The 14,022-nt window shown below is 37.0% G+C and overlaps 2 protein-coding genes and 1 pseudogene across 2 annotated transcripts; 2 read left to right on the forward strand and 1 right to left on the reverse strand.

Annotated features, from left to right (window-relative positions):
- The first annotated feature begins 2,379 nt into the window (after positions 1-2,379).
- On the forward strand, positions 2,380-4,672 carry LOC21404014 (annotated as a pseudogene).
- Positions 4,673-9,202: 4,530 nt separating this feature from the next.
- On the forward strand, positions 9,203-10,638 carry LOC21404015 (cysteine-rich receptor-like protein kinase 25). The gene is made up of 5 exons (XM_024162942.1): positions 9,203-9,960; positions 10,009-10,016; positions 10,108-10,254; positions 10,339-10,460; positions 10,528-10,638. The coding sequence occupies exons 1-5, from the start codon at positions 9,203-9,205 to the stop codon at positions 10,636-10,638; spliced, it is 1,146 nt and encodes a 381-aa protein (XP_024018710.1).
- Positions 10,639-10,693: 55 nt separating this feature from the next.
- LOC21404016 (disease resistance protein RPM1) lies at positions 10,694-13,628 on the reverse strand. Its single transcript, XM_010093989.2, has one exon. The coding sequence runs from the start codon at positions 13,599-13,601 to the stop codon at positions 10,833-10,835; it is 2,769 nt and encodes a 922-aa protein (XP_010092291.1). The 5' UTR covers positions 13,602-13,628; the 3' UTR covers positions 10,694-10,832.
- Positions 13,629-14,022: the final 394 nt, after the last annotated feature.

Below are 14,022 nucleotides of genomic sequence, written 5' to 3' on the forward strand. Positions count from 1 at the left end.
GACCCCCCTCTCCCCTCCACGGACGGAGGCTGTGGCTCCGTTTTCCGGCCAAACTGTGACGGCGACGGTGGTGGCTGGTCGGGATCCACTGGGCGTCGGCTTCTGAGTCGATTGGTGGGGGCGGTGACATCCACGACGGCTTGGAGAGAGAGAAACGAAGGCGGCGGCAGCGGGGGATCTGACCACCACGGACGGCGGCGTTCCGGCCAGAATCGAGCAGTGAAAATGGATGGGTTTTATTTGTCTCGCTGCACTAAGTCCAGAGGGACTGAAATCATCTCAATCGGAGGTCGGATGGCGGAGATAGCACGACGGGAAGAAATGGGTAATTTCGGAACTTCCGCCGGCGATTGCGGCTGATTCCGGCGGAGTTAGAGGTCGTGCCACATGTCGTTCAACTCAGCTCGTCGAGATCTTTCTATTGACACTGGCGGTGTCAAAAACGGAGGTCGGAATCTCAACTTGAGTATTTGGCCATTGATGGTTTTGTGAGAGAACGTGAGAGAAGAGAGAGAGAGCAGGAATAGGAGAGAGAAAGTGAGAGTACCCTAATAATTTCACTATATAAAGTGTCTGATTAAGGCAAGATTATCTGCTTGATCTTATCCTCAAATATTTCTTCTAAACAGATTAAATTTATACTGATTAGAGGTAATTAATTTAGCTCACGTAATTTAATCTACTACTTACAGTCCAACATTAATTTCTAAATAATTCAATATTGTTTTATATTCTTACTCGCGTAACATTTCAAACTGTTTCAAGTCTTGAAATTAATTCTAGACTTAACAAATTCTAAATTTAACTATTCTGCATTATATTTCGGGAATGACGTTGTTTGTGACGGTGTCAACTCCCGAACTCACATTGTACTCTTCTACTATGGGTATTTATCTTGTGACTTTAACCTAACTGTCTGGCAATTAAGGATTTTTTTCTTCTTTTAAAATGTCAGTGCGTTTTTTTTATACGCTGCTAACATCGTGCTGTGCTTGGAGATTCTTGAAATTAAGATTCTCAAACTATACTTGTACTGAGAATTATTCCGCCTTAAAATACGGTAAGAATTTATCGATCGAATTTACTTGATCAAAACATGAACTTAACATGAAATCTACTATAGAACTTAGGAATACATATATTAATTCCATAAATTCTCTATTCACAATATAACATAATATTTTCTAGGAAAATCTTTGGCTTAAAAATACATGAATTGTATTATTTAAGGTCTGAAATTTTCTCAGTCATTACAGCTACCGTGGTTTGAATATTCGTACCGGAGGATATTTATAGTACAAATTGGGACCTATCAACAGAGACGTCCTCGTATTTAAAGCCATCTTGAAAGTTCAAACAAAATCAGAGAAACAGATGCCTTTAATCTTTGATCTATATAGATTACGCAGTAACGTCTGTAGAATAATTTTTTACGTTACGTTTTTATCACTATATGTACGTTAGAAGGACGATCTCTCCAAAGGAACTAAAAAAAAAAAAAAGCCTATATGTATATGTACAAATTTTGTTAAAGAGTCGTGTCATAAATTAGTTATAGTAATTTGTTAATGATCGTCATTTTCTTAAGCAAACTTAATCATGTTTTACTATTCCCTTCATCTATAGTGACATATCTATCAAACTCACCCTTTTGACTTAGTCACTCATCAGCTGCGTCAAGACGCCTGCACAAACTCCACGACCGGTACTAATTTAACTGCAAATACCACCTACTACTCCAATCTCAATCTTCTCCTTTCCTACCTCACCTCCTACGCCACGGTTAATGGAGGTTTCCACCAAACCACCGTAGCCGCAAACACTGCGGACGCCGCTACCGAACTCTTCCTCTGCCGCAGCGACATCGCTGTCACCAGGCTTTCCACCTGCCAAGAATGCGCAGGCAATGCATCCAGAGAGGTGCTACGGCGTTGCCCCACGCAAAAGCAGGCGGTAATATGGCACGACGAGTGCTGGATTCGGTATGAAGACCGCTCCGCCTTTTACACGACCCCGGGGGTCGTGCCGGCTACGTCCCTGTTCAGCTCACAGAGCGTGGTGGATACTGAAGCTGACCGGTTCAATGACTTGTTATCTAACGCGATGAACACGACGGCGGATAAGGCGGTAAATTCACGGCAATTACAGGGGAAGAAGTTTGGGACAGACGAGGAGGAGTTCACAAGCTTGCAAACGTTGTACAGCCTTGCTCAGTGCACACCAGACTTGTCGGCAGCGGATTGCAACACGTGTTTGCGGAGCGCCATCGGTTTCTACCCGAGTTGCTGCAGTGACAAAGAAGGTGGGACTGTTTTCCTGCATAGTTGTGTAACCAGATATGAGTTTTATTCCTTCTACAACGTCGCTGGAACAAAGGCTGTTTCTCCACCTCCAGGTACGAATATCTGATAATTATTTTGATTTCGCTACTGGAACTTTGGATAGTGGAGGGGGAAAAAATGTGAAACGTCAATATTGTGACCATAAAGAGCTACGAATTTCCATGGTGAAACAAATATTGTCTTTTGGGGTTGGTAATAATATGAACAAGTGTTAAACTTTGAGCAGGAAAAGGGAAAAGCTCTTCAACCACAATTATTGCCATTGTTGCCCCAATTGGAGTGGTTATGGTGTTCTTCATCATTGCTTTCTTCGTTCTCCGTAGGAAACTAAAGAAGTGATAACTCTCTGTTCGGCTTGAAAGTGGTAAAAAAAAAAATAAAAAAAAATCAAACAAATTAACATCCATGCCCTTTATATAATTCCAGTGCTGTATTTTTCTCTTTATGTAATATAAGAGCTTAAACTATAAAATTATTTGCTCTTGGTTTTTGTAGTTCGCTATGAAATGGAAAGGGGAGATAATCTTCAATTTACTATGGATGAAATTGAAACCGCCACGGACAACTTTTCAGATGATAACAAGATAGGGGAAGGCGGATTTGTTGAAGTTTACAAGGCATAGAAACATTATCTACCGTAAAATAAATAACGAATTATGTGCGAAAATTTTATAGTTCTCATTTTGCCACTCTTTTATTTTCAGGGTACTCTTCCTAATGGACAAAAGATTGCCGTGAAAAGACTATTAGGAAGATCTGGGCTAGGTGCAGAACAATTTAAAAATAAAGCTCTTTTGGTAGCCAAGCTTCAACATAGAAATCTAGTAAGGCTATTGGGGTTCTGCTTGGAAAGAGACGAGAAGATTCTAATCTACGAATATGTGCCCAACAAAAGCCTTGATTACTTTCTATTCGGTATGACAAATCTGTACTTGTTTTTGGTACTTGTAACATCTCAACAGCAGATTACAAGTTTTCTATTTGTTTGTTAAAGTTCTAGGAGTACTTTTTTACTAAATCATTGTGTTGATGCATTAAAGAACTCCGAGACGACAATAAAGTGTTGAAGTGAATAGAACAAATCAACTTCATTTTTGAGTTCACAATATCCAAATATTGTAATTGGATTTCAAATTTTTGACATGTGTGTAGATCATGAAAAGCGAAGCCTTCTAGATTGGACAAGACGGTACAAGATTATAGGCAACATTGCTCGAGGGATCCTTTATCTCCATTAAGATTCTCGACTTAGGATCATATATCGTGATTTGAAAGCTAGCAACATTTTGTTAGACGATGATATGAACCCTAAAATATTCTCAGATTTTGGCATGGCAAAGGTTTTTGTTGTGAACCAAACTCATGGAAGCACCAATTGTATCATCGGAACATAGTATGCTGTTAATTCTTATCTATACTTTTCACCTACCAAGAAGCTTATCAAACACAACTTATCTGCCACATTGACTTTTTTATTTTATATCATTTGATTATTTAGATTGCATTCTAATCGTAATTATGTCTTCTTTTCATTTCCTCTATTACCGCATTGACCGTGCTGTTTTGTATGTGTAGTGGCTACATGTCTCCCGAGTATGCAAAGTATGGACACTTCTCTGTGAAGTTTGATGTGTTTAGTTTTGGAGTGTTGGTTCTTGAGATTCTCAGTGGCAAGAAGAATAATTTCTTCCATGTGTAGATACACATGCATTAATTTGATTAGTAAAGCTAGAATAAGTCTGTGAAGGATAAATTCACAAAAGCATTTTTTTTTTTTTTTTTAAATGAGTGACCTCTTAGGAGAAAGATTTTAATTACTACAAAAGAAAGTGACAGAAAGGAAGAAAATTCCTGCGTCTGAACATCACTCTGAACTTTGCAGGCTTGGGAACTTTGGAAGGAAGGTACTCCCTTAGAGTTGTTGGATCCAACAATAAGACATTCCTTCCCTAGAAATGAAGTCATGAGATGCATTCATATGGGATTGCTATGTGTTCAAGAAAATCCTGCTTTAAGACCAACAATGGCAACAATTGTTCTCATGCTCAACAGTTACTCTGTTACTCTTCCTGTACCTCAACAGCCAGCATTTTTCCATCGTAATAGAATGCAGTCAAGCACGGCAGCAAAGGATCACGAATCTGATCAATTTACAAGCAAGTCAATATCATGGTCCGTTAATGATGGATCGATGATTACTGAAGTATACCCCCGGTAGTATAATTGTGAAAACTCTTGTATAAATTATCTGCATATTAGTTTTGCATGTAATGAGACTTGAATTTCTAATACGGCATAAATAGACACTTATAATGAAATTGGTAAAAACTTAAAGCTCTTATTGTGTTTTCGTTTTTGCTTCAACATGGTTCATAAGAATTTAGTCTTTGTTCTACAAGGACGAATCTAGCTAGGGCCTTGTTCATTGCACTGGTAGAATCAGTTTATTCCTACTATAGGCGTTGGCTGGGGGCATGAGAACACCACCCCGTGGCGGAAGGAGGTGGGCTCTATTTCCCCCCTAGATTTTTGCTACTTTACTTGTTATAGTTTTTCAAAAAATTTCATATATACCTCTATTTATTACTAAAAATTTCAAAATGTTAGGTCCGTTATTCGGTCGGTGTCACAGAGAGTGTTATAACACTTTACTGTAACACTTTTTGTGATAGAGAATCTAAAATTAAACCAGCAAAACAGTTAAGCAGGAAACTAATGCAGAAACGTAAAGGACACCAGAAAATGGTATCGCAGTTCAGTGCGCACACCTACTCTGCGGGGCCACGCCCAGACAGTGATCAATCCACTAAGTTTAAAAGATTACAAAGGACCGAACGGTCTTACACACTCAACGACTCCCTCCTTGACGATGTTGCCGTTGCCTAGAATCTCCTTAGGAGGCTTGATCAGCGAGCACCACTCGACTTGATGGTTTCCTCTCGAAACCAAAGAAATCTTCTCCCGAAGAACCAACTCAAAAGTGTTCTAACAATCCGTCGCAACACATCAAGCGACTCTTAACATTACAATCTCATACTCTCATGAATACGCGCAATACTTTGTTTTCAACACTTTTTTTCTGCTCAAATACGTTCAGCACAATACATAAAAAAACTCCACACCATTGCTGCCGTTCAATGTCTAATACAAAAAAAAACCTCCAGCCTAAAGAATTTCCGGCCATTAATTCCCAAAGTCCACTCTTCAATCTCAGCAATCAACTCCTCTGATTTTCAGCCCTTAAACAAGACAACTAGACTTTCCTTAAAAAGGTCACCTATTTGCTGTGCCAGCCAAGCTTCCAAACAATATGCAACCAATTTACCAAAAATAAACCAATACAAAAATGCACTAACAAAATATATCTCCAAAAAATCTAATCTCATTTGTTTTTCCTTTCTTATTGTTCTTTTGATCTTTTTCTATTAAGCCTTATACTTTTAAATGTATCTAATTGAATTATATTTTTCCAATTTACTCCTACGAAAACAGTTTTTTTTTTATTTCAAATTTGTCCATTGTAAAATACTTTTTCATACAATATTTATTATATCAAAAGTGAGCCTCATAAAAAAAAGTTTATATGATCCATTAAAATAATTTTTGTTAAATGTGTTTCTAATTAAGTATTTTTTCCTCTCAATTACTATTTTCTCATAAACACATTTTTCTCTAATTTGCCCATGTTCAAGCTGTTTTTTTTTTTTTCTTCAAATGAGTCCCTACGTACTTTAACAATTTTTGTTTCTTATGTCACTCTCAACTATATTTTCTTATACGTATTATTTACTTCCTAAATGATTTTTTTATCTAATTTACCTATTAAAATCTTCATTGCTCAAATATATTGTACTTATCTACACATGTATAATGTTCATCCAAAAACATATTTTGATTGAAAGGCGTATTTCAAATAATTTTGCTTAAATATATTCTTTTTACTAAAGTAAGAATAATAAATTCAAATAAAAAAAATTAAACTCTTCAAAATTTTGAGTTAATGTGTAGAAAGTTTAATAAACTGATAGATTTACACATGCATAACGTGCTTCCAACTAGTTAAAACTATGTCGAAGGGAAAATAAAAAAAGACTAATAGTTTTAGGAGTCGATTTTGTTAGCCTTTTTAACATGTTTTAACATTTTAGTTTGTGCCCCTTGAAACAAAATTGTAATGCCTCAACCTCCATGGAGTCCACCTCGCGGGACTCCCGGTATAGTCGGGTCATTTACTTGTGGGATTCTCTGGGCACCTAGCGATCCTTACAGATTTCTTCGCGTCCCCTAACACTTGAATTCAAGACCTCCCTCCTTATAAGGTTTATTGAAATTAATTGGCATGAATTGGGTGATTAATTAATGGTCTGTCAATGAGATAGAATCAGTGTGAAACAAAATTCCTATTCCCCGTCATCATTATAATTTCGATTGATGATTTTTTTTTTTTTTTTTGAAATTGATAGAATGGCATGTTTAGATTTTCTTTTACGATTATGTGATTTGTTAATCCTCTATTTTCTTTATTTTTTTATTTACTATTGTTAATGTTAGAAACATGTTTAGGTTGTTTTCATGTGTATTTGAATTATATATGATTTCTAGTTAGGTGTTGATGTGAGTTATTGTATGACGTATGTTTTAATAATTTTGGATATGATTATGTTGAAAGCATGTTAGAGTTGTGGTTAATGTAATAGGCTGATAGACATGATTTTTAATGAGTTTTGGATGATTTAAAAGGGAATTATTTGGCTAATCTCGGATTATAGAGTGCTGGAATTTTTTTAGATTTTATGACCTGACTTTATAATAGTGTTTGAGGGAACAAACAGACTCTGTTTTTAACATATAAAGTGTCACTGGAAAGCTCTAGATGTCTAATTTAATTTGAAACCCGTTTCAGGTCATTTAGAGTTCTGTAGAATTTTTATGAATTTTTTTAGAGGTAAAGGTCAGGCTGCCAGTTTTTGTAAAATTTTGTAATTTTGTGTAATTGTTGGGTTTTTGTGTCTCGATGTTATTAAATGATGAAATTGGCCTTTTAGGCGTTGTTTTAATATAATGGATGGATTTGATGAATTAATGTTTTTAATTTTATTATTTATGATTTATGGCATGAACAGTTCAAGAGGTGAACACCCAATGACCTCATTTGTCACATCACCATTGAGAAATTTAAAAAGATTAAGTAAGGCGTTTAGGAAAGTACACTCTCACCTACAACATGAATTGAATAATTGAGAAGTATATGATTTTGATGTTTACTATGATGTTATGACATTTTTAATGCTTCTCTTATGATGACGTTTTGAAGAAAATGTGTATACATATTTTTATGTTTTTAAATGGCATTGTACACTCTTTATGGTGATCGGTGAGCGGTCTTTTATTTGTCATTGTTGGTATGGGATTTGCTACCCCATGCTTTCTGTGATTAGCACGCTATGATGGTACAACACTGTAATGACTGAGAAAATTCCAGACTTTAAATAATACAATTTATTTATTTAAGCCAAGGATTTTCCTAGAAAATATTATGTGACTGAAGGATTTATGGAATCAATATATGTATTCCTAAATTCTGTAGCAGATTTCATGTTAAGTTCATGTTTTCGATCAAGTAAATTCGAAAAAAAATGTTCCGCATATTTTAAGAAACCCCAGTAAGTACAAGTTAAAAAGTTAGTAACAGTGGCGGCCTCAAAGGAGGGGCGTCACCAACACCAGGCCCAATATATGATGGATTTTAAAGTTAAAAATATTTTTAAAAATGTTTGTTCTTATGGTGACGCTTATAGTATGATGAGTAAAAATGTTTATTTACGTTTGTGAGATTTAAGTGTCTTACTAAGCCCTTACTTATAAAAGTTAATTCATGTTGCAGACAAACTAATAGGTAAGATGTACCCATGGAGAATCTTGGAGTAGATACGAGCTATGTGGGATTGAAAAACGGGAGAAATTATCATGAAATGAAAGTGTTTAATTTTAAATAAGGTTTTATTTTTATTATTATTTTTCTAAAACTTTGGTTCTGGTGGTTTTTACTTGAAGGCTACTTTGAACTTTTAAATTTTATTTCACAATATGGGTTTTAGAAGTAAATTTTATTATTATTTAAAAAAAAATATAATTTTTCTAAGTCATTCATTTTGTTATGCAAAGTAAATTATATCAAGCTTATCTATTTTCTGCATTCTTTTAAGAGGTAAATGTTTGAAAGTTAAAATAATTATGGCGGTTTGTAAGGGTCGTTACAGAAATCCTGACTCCACCACTGACAACACCGATCCCCTTGTTTTTGCTAGCCAAGAAAAAAAAAAGTCCAGCTTTAGTGTTTGGTTTTCATGTTTGCAGCCCACCAGTTTAATTACCTTTAAAAAAAAATTGCACAATGAATGCGAATAAAGCAACCACTACACTGAATATAAGTTGCATCCTAGTAGCCTAAATGGTAAATTTAAGGAGCAACCTAAAATGATTTTGTGTATTCTTTGTTTTTGTTTTTAATTGAATTCTCTTTTCTAGCCTCTTGTAAATTTGATTAATAATTTTCTTCAAGTTAGTGGACTAGCTAGTCATAGACAACCAAAAAATGCTGACTTGACTTCACCTTCGTAGACGCGACTTACCACCCACGTCCACATCTACATTCCTAAGTTTTTTTTTGCAATCAGAGACAAAAATCTACATCTATTAAAAACAAACAACAAAAGTAATAAAAAAAATAAAGATAAAAAATAAAAGAAAAAGAAGAAGAAGAAGAAACAGAGAAGAGAGCATATATGTAAAACCGAAGTTGTTCTTCAACAATTCTGATAACAAAAGGAACAGAGGTGATCATCAAGATGCCTTCCCATATGGTAATCGCTGTTCTACTTAGCTTCCTTAGTTTGATCAGAGAAGCTGCTGCACTAGAATATCGATACCATATATGCTCAAACACAACCACTTTCCCTCCCAACAGCACCTACCAATTCAACCTTAATCGCCTCCTCTCTTCCCTCGCCTCCAATGCCACTCTCAACACCGGATACTACAACGTCACCGTTGGCCGAGACCCCACATCTACAGTCTACGGATCCCTTCTGTGTCGTGGAGACGTCACCCCGGATGACTGCCAAAACTGTGCCGAGACCGCAATCAGCGACATTGCCGAACCTGCCTGCCCTGTAGAGAAAGAAGCAGCGATATGGTACGACAAATGCACGCTGCGCTACTCAAACAAGTCATTCTTTGGCGTCCTGGACCAAAAAACTTGGTGCATGTGTAACACAAAGAATGCAACGGACCCTGGACGGTTTACTCCACTGTTGGAAAGCACTATGAAGGACTTGGTGTCTGCAGCCGTGGGCGCCCCATCTGGTGAGAAGAAGTTTGCGACGAAGAAAGAAAGCCTCTCCACGTCTCAAACACTATACAGCCTTGTGCAATGCACCCCAGATCTCTCCAGCTCCAACTGCGATCGATGTCTTCAAGGAAACGTTGTACTTCTCCCAAAATGTTGTGTTGGAAAACAGGGTGGAAATATTTTCAATCCTAGTTGCAACATCCGATATGAAGTGTACCCGTTTTACAGGATCACGGTCTCGGCACCAAACCCAGCACCAGTGATTTCTTGACCTCCACTACCACCACCATCTCCACCTTCAGAGTCCGCAATAAGATCCAGAGGTAAATTTAAAAAAAAAAAAAAAAAAACAATAAGCAGAGTACTCTGATTTTGCATCTAATATATATGTGTACCGCATTCTCCTTTTTGCAGGAAATAATAAATTCTCAACAACAACAATAGTTGCTATCTGTGCTCCAATTTCAGTCGCCATCTTGTTTCTGATACCAATAGGAGTATGTTATTGGCTAAAGAAAAGATCAAGGGATGAGAAAAACGTTGTTCAAAACGATCAAAATGGTAAACAAACAGCTTCCATCTTGTTTAAATTGTGATTTTGCCGTAATTTTTTAAATTTTTATTCACTTTCTTGGGTCTTTGCAGCTGGGAATGAGATTACAACTGTGGAGTCATTGCAGTTCGATTTGAGTACAATTCGAGCAGCAACGGACAACTTCTCTGATGACAACAAGTTGGGTGAAGGTGGATTTGGAGCGGTTTACAAGGTATGGCTAAAATGATCAAAATTTTTAGATATCAGAGCTAGATTGTTTATAAGAATCACTTTTTCAGGGCCAACTTTCTGATGGGCAAGAGATATCAGAGCTAGATTGTTTATTTAGTTCCTTCTTATTTAAACCAATATTTTTAGAAAAAAGAAAGCTAAGCATCGTTAATAATTAAACAAACGAAAAAAAAGAATGTAAATAATAGAAAAATAATAATAATAATACCCTGCTAAAGGAAACAGCATTGCTCAACTGCATAAATGAAGTAGTTGAATCTGAAGATTCAAAACTAAACTATGCCAAAACGTAATAGAAAGTTTAGTACAAGAACCATAAAACTACAAAGACAATTAACTCTAAAACACAAACCTATAAGGCATCAAACCTATCTCTTTCAAATTTATTCCATGACCAAACATTTGGTACATGCTTAACTTTCCAGCAACACTGGTCTCCATCTGGTTGCATAGCAAGCACGAATTCCATCGGCATCTCAGAGATTTCGACAATTTTGAGGTTTCTCAAGTGTTGAATGTTGGACGGCACTTCCTTCAGTTGCGGACAAGCTCCAATCCTTAGCTCTTCAAGAAGAGGCAATGATCCTCTGCCTATTTTGATCACTCTTACTTCGTTCAAGTCACATAGTTCAAGGAATTTCAGCTTCTGAAATCCATCTTCCTCAATGTGAATTTCCTCTCCATCATAGGCCTTGTAGAGATAAAGATACTCAAGATTAGGCAAACTTTGGAGGCGTTTTAAAGGATCATCACTTAACCTTGAGAATAACAAGGTCAGTGTACGTAGATTGGAAAGTTTCAAAATCCAGTTCGAAATTTTTGACAATCTGCCTATGAAGCTGAGAATCCTTAGAGAAAGAGGTGGCGATGAAATCGCCTGTAAATCTAGAATCTCAGCTTCAGAATTCGACACCAAAGCTAAGCATTCAAGATGATTCATTTTCACAATAGAGGCGCAGAGAGTAGCTCCAAGTTCCGCTGTCAATTTGTAAATGCTTAAAATTCTCAATTGTCTCAGTCCTTCCAGCTCTGTAATGATGCCAGTTCCGTCATTGCTTACTTCAAGAAACTCAAGTGTCTGTAACTCCCCCAAACAACCAATTCCTTCATGCATCCTGAGGCCTTGGAGTTCCTCAAAACAAAATCTGATGGTGCGTTTATAAGAAAATCCGTATATGTGTCGTAGATTTTGAAGCTTATTGATCTCGATTGGGAGCTCTCGCACTGGGGTATTCATGAGATCCAATAGCTGTAGATTTTGGAGTTTACCGATGGACTTTGGAAGTCTCTTCACCTTTGTATTCCTCAGGGTTAAGGACTTTAGGTGGAACAAGTACCCTAATCCTTTGGGGAGGTGTTCGATAGGAATGTCTGTAAGATTTAACACCTTTAGAAGCTTGCATTTTTCAAACCAACTATCCAAGTGAAAGTCTGTTGGTTGACCATCAATATTGAAAAGTAAAATCGAACGAACTCCCGAGATTTCATTCACCTTCATGCAATCGTTTTCACAATTATAGATAGATATGCGACGACACTTTCCTCGAACAATGGACATTTTTCCATCCACAATTTTATAGAAATTCAATTCATCTGCTCTTGATAGAATTATGTCACGCATCAAATCATGTACTTGACACAACCTATTTGGTACACAGCCCCAAAGTAAACCTTGTATTTGAACCATGTTTCTTTGGATGAGTTCATTTAGATACTCTTCAGCAACTTGTTCCAATGTCTTATCTCTCTTTTCTTTAATAAAACCCTCAGCAATCCAATATCTATACAATGTTATCTCCGAAATTGAACGACCCTGAGGAAACATGCCAAAATATAAGAAGCAAGGTTTAAGATAGGAAGGAAGGTTTTCATAACTAAGAGAGAGGATTTTTGAAATGCTTGAAAGGTGTGGATTTGTTTGGAACTGACTATTAAGAGTGTCATTCAGTTTTTGCCATTCGGACACATTTTCTTCCTTAGTTGACAACAAACTGGCTACCGATGAAATCACAAGCGGCAAACCTTGGCATTTTCTCACAATTTCAAGAGATAAGATCTCCAACTCTTGGGAGCAATGTCCTTCAAGTTTAAAACGGAATGCCTTTTTGCAAAATAGTTGCCAAGCTATTTCATGAGACAATGGCGACAACTTTTTGACAAGATGACAAGAGTCCTCCTGACAAGCAGCTATGACCATATCATTACGTGTTGTAACAATTATCCTACTACCTCTACCATTACTAGGCAAAGCATGTTTTATAACTCCCCAAAAATCTACTTGCCAAACATCATCAAAAACAATAAGATACCTCTTTGTCTCCAAAAAATTTCTGAGGCGACCAATTAGCTCTTCAATTGCGTCGATTTTAAATTCTGGACAGAGCTGCTTAGCCATTGTTCCTAGGAGCTTCTCCAAGTTATATGATTGAGACACAGTAATCCAAGCATAACAATCAAAATGCGCTTTAACGACTTTGGCATCGTAGGCTTTCCTTACAAGAGTAGTTTTACCAATTCCGCCCATGCCTAACAATGAAATCACCGTGCGAGTCGGCGCTCCTTCTACCAAACTTGTCATCAGTTCATCACGAGTGGAATGAAGGTCCAAAAATTCATCATCCTCAATGAACAAGGAACCCAACCGAATTCCGCAGTGCTCAAGTTCAGTTACCTTACTACTTGATTCTGGGGCCGATGAATTGAAGCCATACCGTTCACCTCTATCTTTGATTTCGCGTAGCGATGCTTTGATCTCCTTGATTTCAGAAATGAAGTTATAACGTGGCTTCAAGGCTTTAAACATGCGAGCTGTTCTTCGGAGCAAGCCTACGAATCCACGCGAGTGACAGTGTTGTGCCACATGCAGGATATATAAATCAATGACATCTTCTATGTGAAAAGCTTCTTCCCTTACTTGATTCAACCACACTTTTACGCCATCTCTCATGTCTTCCTTCTCCGACCTTTCCTCTGCATCTTTGAGAAAACACTGGACACACTCCAATTCGTCTTTTAGGCTCTTCACTTCTTTACGGAGGCGCTTGAAGGAGTTTGCTTCTTTCATTAGCAGCTGAAGCAACACGTCCATAACCGGGGTCACCAGAGCTATAACCTCTGCCATTTTTTCTCCCTTTACAATCAAAGCTAACAAATCATACAATTGCTTGGCTCAAGATGATCAAGTAATAGATATTGGCGTGGAAAAAGAAATAGCTGAATGAGAGGTGTAGAAAAGGGTTTGCGAGAATATCCAATCAGCTTCTTACTTATTTCAACAGATAATAGTTGATAGCTGCAGTGTGGACTAGATGTTTGAATTTCACTGCACGTTTCTCTGACTTCCTGCGTTTCTTTTTCAAACACGGCAAATTTTAGACTTGACTGACTTGATTTCTGGTAGGTCCAATGTGGTCCTTTCTGGATGAATTACATTTTTAATTCATAGCTGTTGAAATTTCAGCATACCATATGCAAGGTTCCCAATTGACGTGAGTTATAGGGAAACTCTATTTATTTAATGTTAAAAACTGCACTTTTATATT

This window comes from Morus notabilis, unplaced genomic scaffold (genome assembly GCF_000414095.1).
Source record: "Morus notabilis unplaced genomic scaffold, ASM41409v2 Scaffold634, whole genome shotgun sequence".
Taxonomy (NCBI): domain Eukaryota; kingdom Viridiplantae; phylum Streptophyta; class Magnoliopsida; order Rosales; family Moraceae; genus Morus; species Morus notabilis.